Here is an 18730-nt window from a genome sequence, read left to right as displayed (position 1 = left end):
TATATTCACATCCACCGACGTAGCCCCTACCTTCCATAGTATTTATTTAGATTATATAAAAATATTTTTAAGATAATATCTTTAATTTTGCATACATATGAACACAAGATAATAAATAAGAAACCAGCTGAATTATTTTCCTAAAAAACATATTTCAAGAGAACATTTTCTTTCCTACCAAACAGATATAGATTTGCAATCTTTAATTTGAACAACTGAATACAAGATTAAATTCGAGAGGCGAATTGAACCCATACATAAATAATCTCACCAAGAGATATTCAAAAGAGGAGATTCAATACAGAGATAAATGGATTAAATAACCTACAAATTAATTAAAACTTATCAAAAGTGTTCATCCATCAATATTGTCTTAGCAAATAATTTGCATCCTATTTTATTATATTACTAGGGTTAACTAAGAAAGAAAAGATATAAATGGTTTTAATTATACGTGCATTATATCAGTGGCAAAATGAATTTTTTTATTCTAAGTGTTTGAGATTTTACATATATATATATTTTGAAAACTAATTTTTGACCTATATGCTTTGTAAAATTTTCTATATACATAATATCTTTTTAATGAAAGATATTCGACTTATCACCCTTTGTTATATGTGGCTACACCACTACATTATATTATAATCAAAAGGGCCTTTTAAAATATAATATTAAGCTTGAATTCCTTGTAAAGTTTTTAATTTGTATACTCTCTTGACCCCAATCTAAACTATTCAAGTACAAGTAGTTGTGACTAACATTTTAAAGGATCTATACCCCTAATTAACATAAGGAAATGCATCTATGAGCCCATTAGAACTCTTAAAGAATGTGTCACAAAGAGTGTCTTTTTGACATTCTTATCATGTATCTTTTCCGTACAATTACAAGATTTATAACTCTTTTATTGACCAAATGACTTTATATTATAATGAATATAAGTCATATGTTAAATTGCAATGCCATATTTTAACAGTAGTTTGGAGATTCAAATCAACCCACTAAGCTCTTAGTTGACACATCAACATGCATTCAACCTTAATACTTATCCCAAGAGTTGTTTCATACATTTTTTAACCTTTCAAGATAATGAAGAGTTTTTTTGTAATTTTTTTACAAATGCAATCTTTTATATGATCCTCAAAGGATTCTCATCAAATCCTTCCATAGATTAGCACTAATCCTCATTGGGTAGGTGGTTTTCTTTTTTACTTGTATTTTTATAAAAATATAATCCTAGTTAGCTAGCTACTTGCCACTTTCTTTCCATTAAGCATTTTCCAAATTATAAATACCCCCGACTAACTAAATGTTTCCCATCACCAAAACAAACTAAACCATCTCTCAAGAAAACAAAACAACCCCATCAAACAAAAATTCTAATTTTATTAATTTCTCATGGAAAATACTCATGATTTTTCATCTATAAGTTGTGAAATACAAATCATAAGAGCAAGAAACATAGAACAAATAAGTGCATTAGGAAAAAACAACTTGTTTGTTAGATGTTATCTTCCAACAAGAAACAACAACCAAAGAGTTAAGCTAGACACTCTAGAAATCTCATCAAAATCAAACTTGTTTTGGGATGAATCTTTCTCATTGGATTGCATGGTAACTCAAGACTCCATTAACATGATGAAGCAAGGAACAATCATTTTCGAGCTATGATCAAGAAGATATGTTCCTCTTCTTAGGAAGAATATTGGTGGCTCACAACTCTTGGGGAAAGTTGAAATTCCATGGAAAAGAGTATTTGAGTCAAGAGAAATGGAGATAGAGGAGTGGGCAATATTCATGGCTACATCAAAGAATATCAATGAAGATGTGAAACCTCCAGCAGTAAAGATAGCAATGAAGGTTAAAGTAAATGAGACAACAAAAATTAATAAGTTGAGAAGATCATGGGATGAGTCATGTGCTTGCAAGGGTTATTGTGGGTGCAATAGTAGTATTTTTAGTGTTGATGATTATGATATATTTTCACTTGGAGTTGCTTTAGATTCCCTTTAATTCAAGGCCAAAAATGGACAAAGCACTAAGCTATGTCCTCTCTAGGATTAGATTATTTACTTTAGTCATATAGGTGTTATTCTATTTGTTAAATAAATTGAAAGGCGAAAGTGACTTATATATCTTTTAGACCGGCCTCCTGTCACGTGAGCGGATTATATTTTTATGAGCTAATGTTATCATGTCTGATTTAACTATTAAAGAAACTAGCCAAGTACCTCTAACGACATGATGTCCCTATTTATATCAACAAATCAAAGTGAAACTAAAGCCTCCGATAACACTTTACGATTCAAAATTGTAGGTGATCATGATTGGCATCTGAAGAGCCAATATCCTAATTCCTATTTTCTATGGAAATCCAAGTTACCTATTTCCCAAATAGACTGCCAAGGAACACTACTAGACTCTGAGTACATACGTTGAGTCATATTCCAAAATAAACAATTTTTTGTTTTACTTGTATTCAATATTAATACCAAATAACATGAATTCACTATGATTAAGCAAAAATATAGGTAAGAATACATATCACTATATTTACCATAGTTTAGAAATAAAAGTATATATGATGTAGAAAATATATACATGTTATATATTTATTAATTTAGCATAAATACTAGATGTGGATAAAAAAATTGTCACTCATATTGATGAACAATATGAACTATACTATAATTTTAATAATTTAGTGGATTGACTGTTTGCATTTTTATCTTGCTAGGGAGGATTCGAATACTAACCTTGTAATCACATTTCCCTTCCCTGCCGCCAATTGTTTTTCTTAAAAAGATGGAATATAGTATAATAATTTCACGTGACTTTCCTCCACCGTTAGATTTTTGTGACAATATTAATATATAATATATTGTTAAGTGATAAACTGAGATATGAATGTATATTAATTAATAATAATTGAGTGATATAAATTTAATGTTCAAGGCAAGTATTAAGCATATGTTATAAAAAATTCCTCTAACGCCTACTCTTTTTAACATATACTCCCTCCGTCTCCCGTCTGATTTTCTTTTAATTCACTCAAAAAAAATTTATATATAATGGTCGATGTATGGCGGTTTTGTAATGGAAATTTATGTAACAAGTGTATCCACTCAATATAATAGTATATAATGGCATGTTATACAGTATATATATATATATAATACATAGTATACAAAATGTATATGTAGTGTATATATAATTATTTAGTTTGAAAGTCCCAAACTTCAAACTAGTATTTCTAAAGTTTGAATTATCAATCTTGATTTTGAATTCAAATTTTTGATTAAAATTTTTCTGTCCTAGACAAATTTTATATCTTATTCGCCGCTTTGGATACTAATTCTATGATTCTAATTAATTAAAGACAAATAAAGTTCAGCAAATTAAGGATTGTTTGATCAGGTGAGATGAAATCATGATATGAAATTATATGAGATGAAATTGAAATTTTATTTAGATATGAATTTTGTATTTTAAATTGCATTTTTTGCTCATAAAGTTTCCATAAGTTGTAAAATCTATCAAAATTGCCCGAATTATTTACATAGTATTAAAAAATAAGCAAAAGTTCACAACAAAGGAAAAAATATAAAACACTTATCGATCGAACTTTAATTCAATAAAAATTAAAATTGAACATGAGTATAATGTACTACTCTTTAAATTAATTCTCTCACATAGTACATGCAATCTCCTCACGTTGAACATGCATTTCTTTTTAACATTTACTTGTACTCTGCTTAAAGTGGAAGGAGAAGATCATTCTTTAAAGACTTTTTTTTGGAAATTTTACACAAATTTCATAGTGTTAAGAGCTAATTACATCATATTCCTACTATTTTTCAAATTTACAAAAATCCTTTAAATTTGGTGGAATCCGATACATCCCAAAACGTCATGATACATCGCGTCGCGATTTCGGATACATCCGCCTCGATACATCGCATCTCAGTTTCGGATACATCACTCAACGTCCTGATACATCGCTCAAAGTGATGTATCCAATCGATACATCGCATAAATTGATGTATCCAAAAATATGAGAGAGTATAGGGATTTTTGTAATTTTTTCAAATGGTAGAGATTTTTAAAGAATATGGTAAAATAAGTTGTATATTTAGATTAAATTTTTTTTTATAAAAGACAAAAAATTAAAACACCTTATGTAATTTCCTGAATTAAAAGTACTTTTAATCACGTTGAACATGCATTTCTTTTTAACATTTACTTGTACTCTGCTTAAAGTGGAAGGAGAAGATCATTCTTTAAAGACTTTTTTTTGGAAATTTTACACAAATTTCATAGTGTTAAGAGTTAATTACATCATATCCCTACTATTTTTCAAATTACAAAAATCCTTTAAATTTGGTGGAATCCGATACATCCCAAAACGTCGTGATACATCGCGTCGTGATACATCGCGTCGCGATTTCGGATACATCCGCCTCGATACATCGCATCTCAGTTTCGAATACATCACTCAACGTTCTGATACATCGCACAAAGTGATGTATCCAATCGATACATCGCGTAAATTGATGTATCCAAAAATATGAGAGAGTATAGGGATTTTTGTAATTTTTTCAAATGGTAGAGATTTTTAAAGAATATGGTAAAATAAGTTGTATATTTAGATTAATTTTTTTTTTTATAAAAGACAAAAAAATTAAAACACCTTATGTAATTTCCTGAATTAAAAGTACTTTTAATCTCTTTGGTATATTATTTGAATTATATAAAGAAAAAACCAACAATTGTTCAAAACTTTATAATAGTGCGACAAGATTAAGCATAGTGTAGGGATAAAAAGGACAATGAATCATCTCCCAAGTTGCAGTTAGCAATTATATACTATTATTTGCCCACACATTAATTTGGTCCCCATTTTTCATTGATTCTTGAATTGAACCAAACCATAGTTTGGTAGAATAAAGTTGTGGCCAAAGCTTAATACAACTATGTATCGTTTGGTTGGTGAACAAGAATAATAATTTGAAGAAGATTGGATCGGATTATTTATGTGGTTTAATCGAGATTTATGTAAATAAAATAAGTAATATATATTTAGTATTTATAAAATAAAAAGGAGGAAAACAGCGGGTAGGACTATTGTACCACTTTAGACCCTAAGTAGGCGTTTGAACATAAAATAAAATCAACGTTTGAATACGAGATGAAATTCCAAATATTTCAAATTTTTAAAAAAACTAGATTTAAGAATTTTTTCATATCATGATTTTACATCTTATCAAATATAAAAATAGACCAACAAGTTTATATTTGTAAAAAAATTATCATTTTATATCTACATTTTTTTGCGAGTCTATCAAAAGAATGAGGAAATATTCATGAAATATGAACATGATGATATAGTTACTAGTGATATTGACCAACAAACGACTCAATAAATATAGTACATTGTAACTCATGCTTAATTATACTTTTTTATTGAACGAACTAGAGTTCGATTAATAAACATTATTGTATTTTTTTTTAGAATAACTTTATAATAGTGTATTATCATTTTGCTATGAATTTTTGCTTATTTAGTAAGCTTGTATAAAGAATTAGGGTAATTTTTTATAAGCTTGGTAAGCTTATTTGGTAATTCTTTCAATAATTTTCACAAATATGGGGTTTTTATGTCTTTTATGAGAAAAAATACAATTTAAAAATTTAAATTGTCTGTCCAAATAAAACTTCAACTTCATCTCATGACATGACCAAACAGGACCTAATGATACTTTTCTCTCTATCCAAAAACAAAAGACACCCATTGAAAGAAGATTCAACTACCAAATATTGGGAACGATATTAAAAAACAAGGTATGATCATAGACTTTGATTTTATATGATGTAGTTAATTTGTTTATATGTGACTACACTATCACTAATGAAATAAATTCAATGATTGTGCAAATTGTGTGTTTTATTCGATTGGTATCAGAATCTAGGTGTGTGTAAAAATCGATTTAACCAATAAATCGAACCGAAAAAAATACTATTGATTTATTGATATTGGGTTATTGGGCTAACGGTTTTTAAATGGTTTCACAAATTTTTTTATTGGATTATTGATTTGGTTTCCGGTTTTATGAGTTTTGTTAATGGTTAAACCGATAACCCAATAAGACTATACTAAATTTACTATTTTATCCCTAGACCAGTAAACCCTAATTATATAACATTTTACAAACCCTATTACTTTAATCTCAGTATTACTTAAAACCCTAATTATTGTTTCATTCTGTAATTGCAAGCACACTTCTAACTTGAATGTGCCAATTGCCTAAACTTGCAAGAAAAATGATTGTTACTTTTATGACTATTACTTTTATGCCAAATGCTGGAAAATTCATATGGTTTATATGAAATTTTTCTTATCGTGTATATTAATATATATGAGTATTTTTCTTATTGGTTAAACCAAAAGCCGAACCGTTAAGTGTCATAAACCGATTAACCAAAAACCGATAAGAAATATGTTATTGGTTTGGTCATCGATTTGACGTATTTAAAATCGAAAACCGATAAACCGAACCAATAACACATAAAATTGAACTGAACCGATCGATGCGCACCCCTGACAGAATCTAAGGTTTTTATCTTTTTTCTAGTCATACCATTTTGTTGAAAGTACAGTCGCAATCGCTCCTACCAAGGGACATTGGAATGGAATTAGATAGGCAGAACTTGTGGTTACGTTGATGCTAGATATATTTGATCCACACAAAGTTTAATCTCAAACAAGCTACATGTTCATATGTGGGGATACTGTCGTATCTTAGCTTGACAATCTACAAAACAGTCTATTAATTATGACTACATCATCATATAATATCAAGATAATAGCTATTTATGAAGCAAGTCGAGAATATGTGTGGTTGAGGTCAATGATACATCTCATTCGGAAAAAATGTGTTTCAAAATATGACAAAATGCTCACATTTAATATGAAGATAACGCACATGCATAGTCCAATTAAGTGAGGATTCAGAAAAAAAGAGATAGAACACAATTACACAACCAATATTTTTCTTTACACATGATCTCCAAAAGAATGTTGATATCAACGTGCAACTAATTTGTTTAAGTTAATATGACTGATTTATTCACCAAAACTCTATCAAATGTAACTTTCAAGAAGATGGTGTACAAGGTTGAGATGCGAAAATTCAAGTTTTTGAATTGATTTTATTAGGGGGGTATTAATACGAGTTGTACTCTTGTACCCTTACAAGATTTTGTCCCACCGAATTTTCCTTCTAATTTTTTTAATGAGACAATCAAAATACAAATTATTAGATATATGTACTCTTTTTCCTTTGCTAAAACTTTTTTTTATTAAAATTTTAGTGAGACACATTTTTATCACATAAACAAGCAAGGAAGAATGTTATAAATATTTTATATCTTATAGTGAATGCTAGTTTGTTTCTTTAAACAAAAGTTAGGGTCTGTATTTATAAATGATAAAAAAAAATTGTTTATTTTTTTAATTTTATTTGAAAATCAATATATGATCATTAATTTTTTTTAATTCAACTTGAAATTGTATTTTAATTTAAAAATAATTTATACCAACATATTTTCAATTCATTTTGACTTTTGTAAAAGTTATATTTAAATATGAACACTATTTCAAATTATATATAAAAAAAATATAATTTAATTCTCAACCCTCACTCCATACCTTTCAAATAAAATGAAAAAATATTTGGATTCTATTGCGAAACACCTCCTAATAGAATCATTTATGTCTTTTTCTCAATAAATTTTTGTGAGCTGTTACTATGCACGTGCCATACTTTACCATAACACAAAGGGCCCCACAATCCACAATTTCAAATCTCTCAAACCCAAACTTTGCTCTTTTTATTCAAATTTGAAATTTGTTTTTAAGATAAAGTAAACTCAAAAAGTTCCCATTTTCAAAAAAACTCTACTCTTTCAGCTAAAATGGAGAGAGCAACACCTGTACGGAAGCCTAACACCTCTGCCGCCGATCTGCTCACCTGGTCGGAAGCTCCGCCGGCGAACAACTCAGCTGCTGCCTCCGGCAATGCATCTCGCTCCGGCGCTCGTTCTCATCAGGTGAACTATATTGTGAGTTGTGTTTAGTACTTTTATGATTTGTTTAGTGTTTAATTTATTTGTTTTGTGTATTGTTGTAGCCTTCTGATGGAATTAGTAAGGTGTTGTTTGGAGGTCAAATTACTGAAGAGGAAGCTGAGAGCTTGAACAAACGGTATGTATGTGATCTGAAAAGATAAATGATTTTTTCAATTTGTTTAATTTATCTTACATTTTGCTTGGAATTTAATGATTTTTTCTTGTAAAAATGTATGTAGTGTGTTTTTCTAAGATGTGATTTGTTGTGATGCTTGATGTTTAGATTACAAATTTCAGATCTTCACCTGAATTGTCCAAAATTTTCTATTTTGTTTTTGAAGCTTCTATAATTTCTTAGGTCTGGTAATGCAATTTGTTTTTTTTTTCCTTTTTGCTATTTTGGTGTGTTTGGTAGGAAGGAAAATGTTTTCACTCGTTTGCCGGAGTTTGGTAAATATTGTCTCAAAGAGCATTTATGTATAAAAGGAGGAAAGAAAATATCTGAGCATATATACTATCACACTGGACCCCTGTCCCAACATAGACACGATCTAAACCCTGACTCTGAACCCGACAACCAATCCCAGTCATGACCTGGGACCCGTTGTTGACTCGATAACTAACCCCGACCCTGATTCAAATTGAGATTGGAGACAGGACCTTGAGGCCTGACTCCATCTGGGTCAAGGTTGCTCTTGACTTGGGATTCCAGGTTGGGGTGGGGTCTCGGGTATGGATTCTGAGTCGGGCAAGTGTTTGGTCTTAGGTTGAGGTCCTAAGTCTTTTTCGGGATTGGAATCAAGTCTTGGGTTGAGGTCTTGAGTATAGGGAGTTGTGTCCTTGGTTGGGAGTCAGGTCTCGGGTCTAGGTTGGAGAGAGAGTTCTGAAAAATATTTTTCTTACTTTGTATAAAAAGTCATTTTCATTAAATTGAAGGAAAGTAAATTCGTTTGGAAAACATTTAAGCAAATTAAACATAAAATTAAATTTTATATAAATTGAAAAATGTTTTCCTTCGTACTAAACACGCCCTTAACGTTCTTGTTATAGTCTGTTGTGTTTCCTTGTTGAGCTACTCTGGGATTTGGTTTACACGTATGATAACGTGGAGAAATAAGCTTGTTACGTGTATTATATTTTTTGGTTCTAGCTAGTGTTTGTTGAAAAGGTCTCTAGTTATTTCTTGTGAGAATTTGAAGTTAGATATGCTGCTGTTGATGTCATACGGGTTGTAGTGTTTACCCTCATTTTTAGTTTTTCATTTCATACTTAATACAGATTTTGCATTATAATTGTCTCTCAAATATATACTGGTTTTTTTTACATTATCAGTAGTAATGTAAAAATTATTTAATCCCCTTATTTAGTAGTAGTTCACTTATGCAGAAACATCATTTGATACTGTTGCTCTAATAGCATGTTTTCTGTTGACAACGGCTCCGTAAGACTTGAGCTACAGTACTATTTGTTCATTTCAATCTACTGCTCTAGATGTTTATCAAATGAATAGCACATGTGAAATCTATTGATGAGTATATCAACTAAAATGGTTTCACTATTAAGTGATGAAAGTAACATTCTTTTCTATAGATCAATTTCGTTTGATTCTGTTTAAGGTTTATAAAGAAACTGTGATTGACGTCATTAAAGTGTTAAAATGGAAACATTTCTTGGTGAAAAGTGCATCTTAGACTTCTTTTTGTTAAAATCATATTGATTCTCCTCTTTTTTTTTTCTTTATTGAGTTTCTTGAAGCCGGACTGTCATATTTATTATCACTCCCTTCCACATTCCAATTCCAAAGACTATAAATCAGACTTTTTTTTGTGATATGTAAGAGTTACATGGCTGCTACTAATATTTTTGGTAAACTGGTAAAAATATGCACCTACTCTGCATTCTGCATGTTAGGTATCCTGATCTCCATGTCCTTTCTTTCAATTCTTTGCTTATCATGATTTAGTATTCAGAGACCTGTGGTGAGGTACTGTCGCGGAGTTTCGACCAATGGAAGTAATCCCATTAATTTAAGAAACTGAAGACATGCTATTTTCTTATATGGTCACCCGAAACATTGCAGCCATTGTAGAAAATTAGCTCTATGCTATATACGTTCTTGCTTTTAGACAGGGGCGCAAGTTTAGCTGATGTGAAATGTAAAGCATGCAAGTTAAGTGAAGCTTCTCTATCAAAAGACTCAGAAAGTTGAGAGGTTCCAATGTTTGGACATGTGGAATACATATTTTGGGTTTAACTGGTACTTTTCATTGAAATCGAGAGGTTCCAATGTTTGGAAAAGAAAAGAAATAGTCCAGTGACCTTAATGGTTTTGAAGTAAATGTTCTCTGGTCCTAATGCTGCTTGAAACATGCTGTCTCCAGGAAACCATGTTCAGGGTACAAACTGAAGGAGATGAATGGCAGCAAAATCTTTTCTGCTGATGGTGAAGATGATGCATCTGAATCAGGAGCTGTTAATGGTAACTTCAACAACAGGACATCTGTCCGCATCGTTCAGGTACTATTTATTTCATTATACAGTAAAATTATGTTTTACAGGACTTGCTGTGTGAGCAAGCTACATAATCAGGAAACTAGTAAAATGGCAACTTCGTCGTCTAAAGTTTTGTAATTCTTGTAGCAAGCTGCAAATGGGATAAGCCAGATATCATTCAGTACTGAAGAAAGGATCTCTCCAAAGAAACCTATCACACTTACAGAAGTGGCAAAACAGAGAGAGTTGAGTGGAACATTAGAAAGTGATTCAGATAGCAACATGAAGAAGCAGCTGTCAGATGCAAAGAGCAAGGAACTAAGTGGAAATGACATATTTGGCCCTCCTGCCGAAAATCCTCCTAGATCTTTGGCTGCTGCCCGATCCATAGAGTCAAAAGAAAGCAAAGACATGGGCGAACCTGCCCCACGAGTTGTACGTACGTCTGTCAAGGTTTCTAATGTGAGTTGAGTACTAGACTTGTTTTCTTATTCTTATTTCTATCTACAGACTTGTTATGTGTTCTCATGTGGCTGTGCTAATTTGTAGCCTGCTGGTGGTCAAAGCAATATTTTGTTTGGTGATGAACCTGTTGTCAACACAGTAAAGAAAATACATAACCAGAAGTTTGCAGAGTTGACCGGAAATGACATTTTCAAGGGAGATATTCCTCCTGGATCTGCAGAAAAGCCACTGAGCAGGGCCAAGCTGAGAGAAATGAGTGGAAATGATATTTTTTCTGATGGAAAAGTTGAATCCAGAGATTATTTTGGTGGCGTTCGTAAACCACCAGGTGGAGAAAGCAGCATCGCGCTGGTTTAGATAAATGCCATCAAACTGCTGTTATGTTTGACCTGTAGTGTTCCTGCAACATTTCACTTCTAATGTTTCATGGGATTTAGAACTGAGGGTTGTAGATCATGTGTTTAACCATGTTGTCCGGACAACTTCTAAACTACATTTTACATCAACTTTGGAGGATTTGCCTAACATAGTATTTTTAAGACATTGATCTTTATGTTTGTATTAATGTGGTATAGCACATCACACATAAAACTGGTCTCTATGGGTGTATGGGCAAAAAATGGTCCTGTTTAGGTGGATAAATGATACGGCAACGCGTCACAATCCAATTAGGAGGTACTAAATGCGCATCCCAAGAAACGTACTTCAGCCTAGAAGGCCTTCGGAATCAAGTCATCTTGATTTACTTTCCACATCCATGTTATTCTAAAGTTATTTGAAATTTTGATGATTTAACAAACTATGGTATTTAATACAGACCTGATCCATGAGAACACTGAGTGTTAAGTTACGTGAAAAGGACAACAGTAAAAACTGCCACTATTGCAGTGGTTAGTGCGCGTCTATAGAGGACAATACTCTCAACCAATGACATTGCTCTAAGGTATTCGTCCATCCTATAATAGTCTCTTCACAAATGACATAACCTCAGTTTTTGCATTGAAAGGATTACTCAGCATAACTCATTCTCTTAAGAAATATTTCTCACACAACAACAAGGACTAGATAGAGTTATCTTTCGTTCTTAGTTGTTATTTGAGATTATATTTCTATGCTTATTCACTATAAGATCTATTTCTGAGTTGTAAAGAAACTAGATCAGTCCAAGTTTTTCTTCATTCATTCTGAGTTGTAGCTAGAGTTAGCTATGTCGGGGTCTTGAAGTAGTTGGTGTAGTCAATAGAGGTATTGTTTTGTCTTTAGTAACAGAGTTGTAGAAGGGATTAAGATTTTAATTTCTAGGTTACAAGAGTTTGTAATTTGAATCTTAGCTCTTTGAAGTTAATGAAGTCGTGTTAAAATCCTGTGAAACAGGTCGTGGATTTTTCCTCCCTTGAACAAGGGTTTCCAGGTAAACTCTTGTGTTACTTATTTTAAGCTTTTACTTTACGCATAGTTCTTGCTGAGTCAAGGAATTGCAGTGGATGCATATATTTCATTACATGTAGCATATTGTATAATGATGCCGCACATTACACTTGACTACAAAAGCTGCTACTTAGCTAGGAATCTCCTTCTCATCAATTATGTTCCCATTTGCAGTTAGTTGACTGAATTTGGCTAGAGCAAGAATAAAAGAGCAGAATTTTATGATTGAAAAGTAATTGTAAGCGAGAGAGGGAGAGGAATCGTATAATAAAAGCTTATGCGATTGTGCTCGCTCCGAAGTTGGAGCTATGCTTATTTAGCAGGCAAAACCAGTAGAAGTCCGAAAGGAGAAAACAAAACACAACACCTTAATGTTTTAGTTCATATAATGCAAAAACCAAACCCGGAGAGTACACACCACACATCATAAAAGCAAATTCAAACTTCAGAAAACAAGTAAAGAGTTTTTATTATCTCAAGGTTTCAGCACATGTAATTCAAGCATCTCCGTGCCCAATCAAAGCCAGAAGCATTTTTTCATAGTCTCCTGAAGTGTCTGCAGCAATTGCACGGTCCAATGTAACACTGTTCCTCCTATGGTACTCTTCTTTGATACGCTCCATGTCAACTTCAGCCCGAGTGGCGACAACTCTAGTAAGATCCCATTCGTCTGTGCCCAGCTTCTTGATAGCCAATCGAAGAACTTTCTCAAAGTATTTCTCTGGGGTTTTCAAGCATTCTATTGCTGCTCTGAGTAATTTCAGGTACTCATCATCATCATCATCAGCTTCCAGATCCTGCATCGTTCACATAGTACAATGAACAGTTATATTTGGGATGAGGTGCAAAGAAAGAATCAACACAGAGATATTGAAGCAATGATTCAAAATAGCAGTACTAGTTAAGAGCTTCTTTCTCTAGAATAATATGAAATCTTGTATAGAATTTCAAAGACGGAATAGCAAATACATCCCTTTTAAACAATGGCAAGTAAGTTTTTCTAATGTTTGAGTCTGACCTTGATGATTTCATGGCCATGGTGATCATTGTAGTGGTTGAACGTTGCACTCAGCTGTGCTTTACTCCTAGTAGAAATAATTCGGATGATCTCCTCGTCATTGTAAGCCTTGTCAGAGATCTTCTCATGCAGTATATTTGCTTCCTTTCTTGCCAATGTCATGTTCACCTCATCTCCTTCATATCTGAATGCAGTTATAAGAGGAATCAAAAGCTGTTCGGGAATTAGTTTACTACAATATGACCAGCTTAACGATGGTGATTGCAAAAATTATTTGTTGCATGTATTCTCAGTATTCACTGGAGACAAAGACAGACAACACGAAAATCTAACTTTAAGGTGAGTATCTAACTATTTACACTGTTATCTCAGAGACTATCATCCTTAAACCTTTTCTTTTATTTTTTGGACACAGTAAACCGTAACCTCAGTTTCCCCTGGCTCAAGAGCCCAACAACAGTGATCCTTTTCCACTTCGCTCCCTTGGTGAGGTTAACCCCCAACGTTATGGCTGGAGGTGGATGGTCGTAACCGAGACTATCCATCCCTTGTCACCCTTTATCATTCATCTTAAACACCCCAAAGATGGCAAATAGGTGCAAGTGCAACAGCTTACATGGTAGAAAGAATCATCCTTAAGAAATCACAGTAAGCAAAAAGAAGAGTTAATGAGCTTTACTATGCAAAATGATCTACTGGTCCTAGAATAACTAAATAGTCAAACTAATCGCTTCAATGAAAATAAAGAAGCCCCAAAAATTGCCGATACCTAGACTCATGGTGGAGCTTCATTTCATCCAAATTCTTGGCTAGTCATTTCAGAATTGTCTATACATTTATAGAAAACAACAAAGTGGCAGACTCTTTAGCAAACTTCGGCTGACTATAAATTTTTCTCTACAGCTGATCTAATGACAAAGTTGACTAGCACTAGAATAACAATGAATTAAATGTGGCACTGTAAATCTTATATGCGAAGTACCTTACGGAAATCCCCACTTGTGTGATAAGCAACATCTTCTTCAAGTGATTTCTTGTATCGAGCATGGTAGGCCTGCCTTGCCTTAAAAAGATCATCAGAAGACCTGGTACAAGCAGTTTCCATGATAACCCAATTGCTAGCAGTCAGACGTTTGGTAGCTTCATTAACCAAGTAGGCGTCACGCTCAGCAGGACTCAAAGTCCAGAGAAGCACTACACGCTGCAATGTCATGTGAATCAAATTATATATTAGTGAAAGCAATCTTTGGCTTATGTTACTTGTGGTTAACCATGTAGATATGCTCCAGACAAATTGAAGAAAGTATAAATTAACAAAAGAAAAGCATTCTATACAGCGCAACGATTGATAAAATGGGGTGTCCAACACAATTTGGAACAAGAATGGAAAATTGAGAATAAATTAACCTGAAAATCACTTGACAGTTCAGAATCCAAGTCCTTGAGAAGATCCTCTCCATAAGCAGCAGCATAAGAATCTCGGATTAACTTGCGCTGTGCTGCATTCCTATGTGCCAGAATCTGAATAATAAGATCCTCATTTGTTCCCCATCCTGCAAATGATTAACCATGAGTCTTCTGTGGAAAACAAAATTTATCTTCCCCTTTTCAAGCCCAAACAACAACAACAAACACGGTGTAGTCCCATAATTGGGGTCTGGGGAGGCAAGGGTGTACGCAGACCTCACCCTACCTCATGGAGGTAGAGAGATTGCTTCCTCACTGGACCTCTGTCCCCCTCCTCTTCCCATGTCATAACCATCTTTCTCATGTCACTCGTCTTGTCCACCACGAAGGTCACTCTCACCTTGTGATGGATATCTCCATTCTTATCTCTCTTACACATCGACCTCAACACCCTCATTTTCTCCACTCTTATTTCTAGAACATGAGAATTCTTAACTAACCAACTCTCCGCCCCATACATCATAATCAGCCTAACCACACCTTGAAATCAAAATAAGCAGTGTCTAATGACCTCTTCCACACAAAAAAAAAAAACTCACCTCTTTTAACCAACCAAATAAGTAGATTAAATCCTTTTTATCAACAAATTATTAATCTAGACCAACCATGTGTTTGGGCAATGCCTACACAGAATCATAAAGAAATGTCTTCTACATATGCCTACAGTCAAAGATCAATAATTTCCTCCAACTATGAATCAAATAGAAAATCACACAGCATTTTGCCTAACCGAGGCGGATTCAATATTTAGAGTCAATTATCTATGAACATTTTGAAACAATTTTGGAATAGACATACAACTACATTACTATGATTAAGGACTAGATCCTTCATATCACAAAAACCCCCATCAAGAACAAAAATTAAACAAGGAAAAACAGTAAGGAAAAGTAAAAATCAACTGATCATTCAAGAAAATAGCAAATACAAATATAAAAAATAAATCTTGCATTAAAATCAGTCAAAAATCAGTCATACAAAATCCTTCCAAAGGGGATCTGAAAATCCATCCAAACAATTCAAGAAAAAAAAGGGGAAACCTTTAAAAGCTTTTTTCAGTTGCTCAGCATCTTCATAAGGATCTGGAACTGATGCTGGAACTTTAAGACTAGACATTTTTTTCTTTCTTTCTTGAGAATGTGTTGTGTGTTGAATTATTTATGAGTCAAAACTATAGTGTGTGTACAATTTCAAGAATATACGTGGGGACATAAAATGTGGATTCAGACATTTTTTGCGATCGCAAAAGTCATTGGGATACACGTTTTTTATTATTTTTGTAACTGAACATGACTTTTATGACTACACTATTGTAACGCCACGTACCCAAATTTTGGCTTGTAATGGCGGAGAGTATTAGGACTTAGGAGGATTAGGTAACTTGTAACCTCACCAACTATGTAAATTATTACTTCATTCCTCCGTCTATCTTCACTTGTCCATTATACTAAAAATAATTATCCAGTAATAATTGTTAAGCTTGAAAAATCAAAAGATAAATTATCGCTTTGTGTCTATTTTATCTTTACTATTATATACTATTCAATATCCAATACAATTTTTCAAAACATTAAATTTAGCATATTCAAAGAGTCAATTACAGTAAAACCTCACTAAATTAATATAGTTGGGACCATGAAATATTATATTTTATAGAGGTATATTTAATCAATAAATTAATATTTAATAATTAAAAGAATGTTTTGAGATAATGTTTAGAGGTCCCGAGTTTGGAGGAAATTGTAGATATCATTTGATTTGAAAAAACAATGTCAATGATAAAGTTGAAGATGATACAATACTTTTGAAATCAGTGACGCGTAAGGTAACACTTATCACATTTTGAACTCTTTGCAATTTTATGGTGCAATTCAAAAAGACAACATCGAAATATTAGGATACAATAAGAAAAGTTAGAAATGAGCTTCAACTAGATTTACATTTTAAGAAAAAAAAACAAAAACAATAGAATCATAATTCACTAAATTGTCATAGATATATTTTGTAATTTTAAAGAATTATTAATTTATAATATTAATGGATCATATATTTATATAGGGATCTTCTGAAAATATATTATCTTATCGAAATGAGTGATTTTTTTCATTAGCCCAAGTCGAGACCGGAGAAAAATATTATCTTAGAGAGATTATTAATTTACCGAATATTAATTTAGTGAGATTTTCTGTATTTATTATTTCTTATTGTGTTTGTGTCATGTCAATAAATGATAACTATTGATGGATAAAATTTTACGTTTATGTATTATTATTTTATTTATTATTTTGCAGAATTAGAAAAAGAAATGTAACAATAATATTTTTGTAAGATTAAGGAAAAAATAACAGTTAAAGATTTCATTCCTTAAAAAAAAAAAGTATAATATTGATTGAAAAATTGAATATGAACATATTAATTTAATAAAAATAAAAATTTAATTTATTTTTTTGTAATAGATGTTTAAATTAGTTTCTCTCTATAAAATAATCTTAATATAAAATTACATTAATAATTTGATTCTCAAAAGCATTTTTTTAAAAAAGATTAGTCAAACACAATTTGTTTATTTAAAACACTTTTCAAATGAATTAGCCCAAAACATATTGGTTTTTTTCAAAACACTTTTTTGAAAAGCTATTTTTAAAAAATATTTCAAAAAATAAACAGTTTTTAGCGGTAATGTTAAACACGCTCTAATATTCATTCCAATAGTTTTTTTTAACCCTTTATTACTCTTGCACTCTCTCTCCCTACCTCATTTTTAAAAAAAATAATGTATATTAAATGCGGTATTTATTTGGAATATAAATGCTTCAGTTTTTTTTGGTATATATTGACCAAACAAGACAATAATAATTGCGCATTTGTACAGTTTTTCCAAAAAAATTGTTTCACTTTTAATAGTATTTGGTCTTTTAGCCTTTTCAATTATGATCTTTTAATTTTCGATGTTTTTTAACATCTTTTTTACAAAAATTAAAATTCTTTATCTGAACCTGTACCGCCTAATTAACACTTCACAAAATAAGAAATTTCTACTTGCCTTAAATTGAAGCTCAAGCGTAAATTTATGAAAATCTCTTCTGTAATGTTTTCAAATGGTCAAAAATCGTTCAAATACATAATTCTCATAAAAATATGAATTCAATAACACAAAAATTGTTACATTTATTTTTGACTTGGGTAGAAAGCTGATAATAAAATAAACTTGCATATCAAATTTTAAACAATGAATTTTTATTCGATCCCAAATCAAGATTTTGTTCTACAAATTTAAAGACTATATTTTCTTAATTCAGCATAATTTCTACATATTTCTATCCTAAAAATTTGTTCAAAAACACATAAAAATCTCATGAGAAAAGACAAAGATATTTACCTTAATGTTTTGGGATGAAAATTCAATTTTTTTCTCCTCTCCTTTTTTTCCTTTTTCTTTCCCCACTTTTTTTCATTATCTGCATAACTTTTTCATTTTGCTACGTCGTGCTTCTATTTTTTTTCAAAAGCAAATTTGTTTACTCCTTTTCTTATCCTCTTTGGGATTTACCCATTTCTTTGATTCCTTTTCTTTGTGTTAAAGATTAAATAACTCTTATTTTAATTCAAGAATAGTGTCACTCATTCTCGTATATGAGAGAAATTTAAATGGAAAAAATGGTAAAATCATAAAACGTTTTGGAGGGTCGTTACATCTACCACTACTAAATACATGTTTTATCCTTAAAC

General features: G+C 31.7%; 2 protein-coding genes across 2 annotated transcripts; one reads left to right on the top strand and one right to left on the bottom strand.

The window, feature by feature from the left end:
• Window positions 1-7914: 7914 nt before the first annotated feature.
• LOC102587312 (uncharacterized) lies at window positions 7915-11653 on the top strand. The gene is made up of 5 exons (XM_006355288.2): window positions 7915-8112; window positions 8193-8266; window positions 10512-10647; window positions 10771-11085; window positions 11173-11653. Exons 1-5 carry the CDS (start codon window positions 7978-7980, stop codon window positions 11443-11445), a joined length of 933 nt encoding a protein of 310 aa, XP_006355350.1. The 5' UTR covers window positions 7915-7977; the 3' UTR covers window positions 11446-11653.
• A 1126-nt stretch (window positions 11654-12779) lies between these two features.
• Window positions 12780-16223, bottom strand: LOC102586975 (annexin D2-like). Its single transcript, XM_006355287.1, has 5 exons — window positions 16042-16223; window positions 14942-15087; window positions 14517-14735; window positions 13535-13747; window positions 12780-13313 (listed from the first exon to the last, which is right to left on the bottom strand). Exons 1-5 carry the CDS (start codon window positions 16115-16117, stop codon window positions 13014-13016), a joined length of 954 nt encoding a protein of 317 aa, XP_006355349.1. The 5' UTR covers window positions 16118-16223; the 3' UTR covers window positions 12780-13013.
• Between the last annotated feature and the right edge of the window lie 2507 nt (window positions 16224-18730).

The sequence above is a fragment of the Solanum tuberosum genome, unplaced genomic scaffold (assembly GCF_000226075.1).
Source record: "Solanum tuberosum cultivar DM 1-3 516 R44 unplaced genomic scaffold, SolTub_3.0 scf00185, whole genome shotgun sequence".
In the NCBI taxonomy this organism is placed as follows: Eukaryota; Viridiplantae; Streptophyta; class Magnoliopsida; order Solanales; family Solanaceae; genus Solanum; species Solanum tuberosum.
The sequence above is the reverse complement of the archived record's forward strand: the minus strand, read 5'-3'. Positions and strand labels throughout refer to the sequence as shown.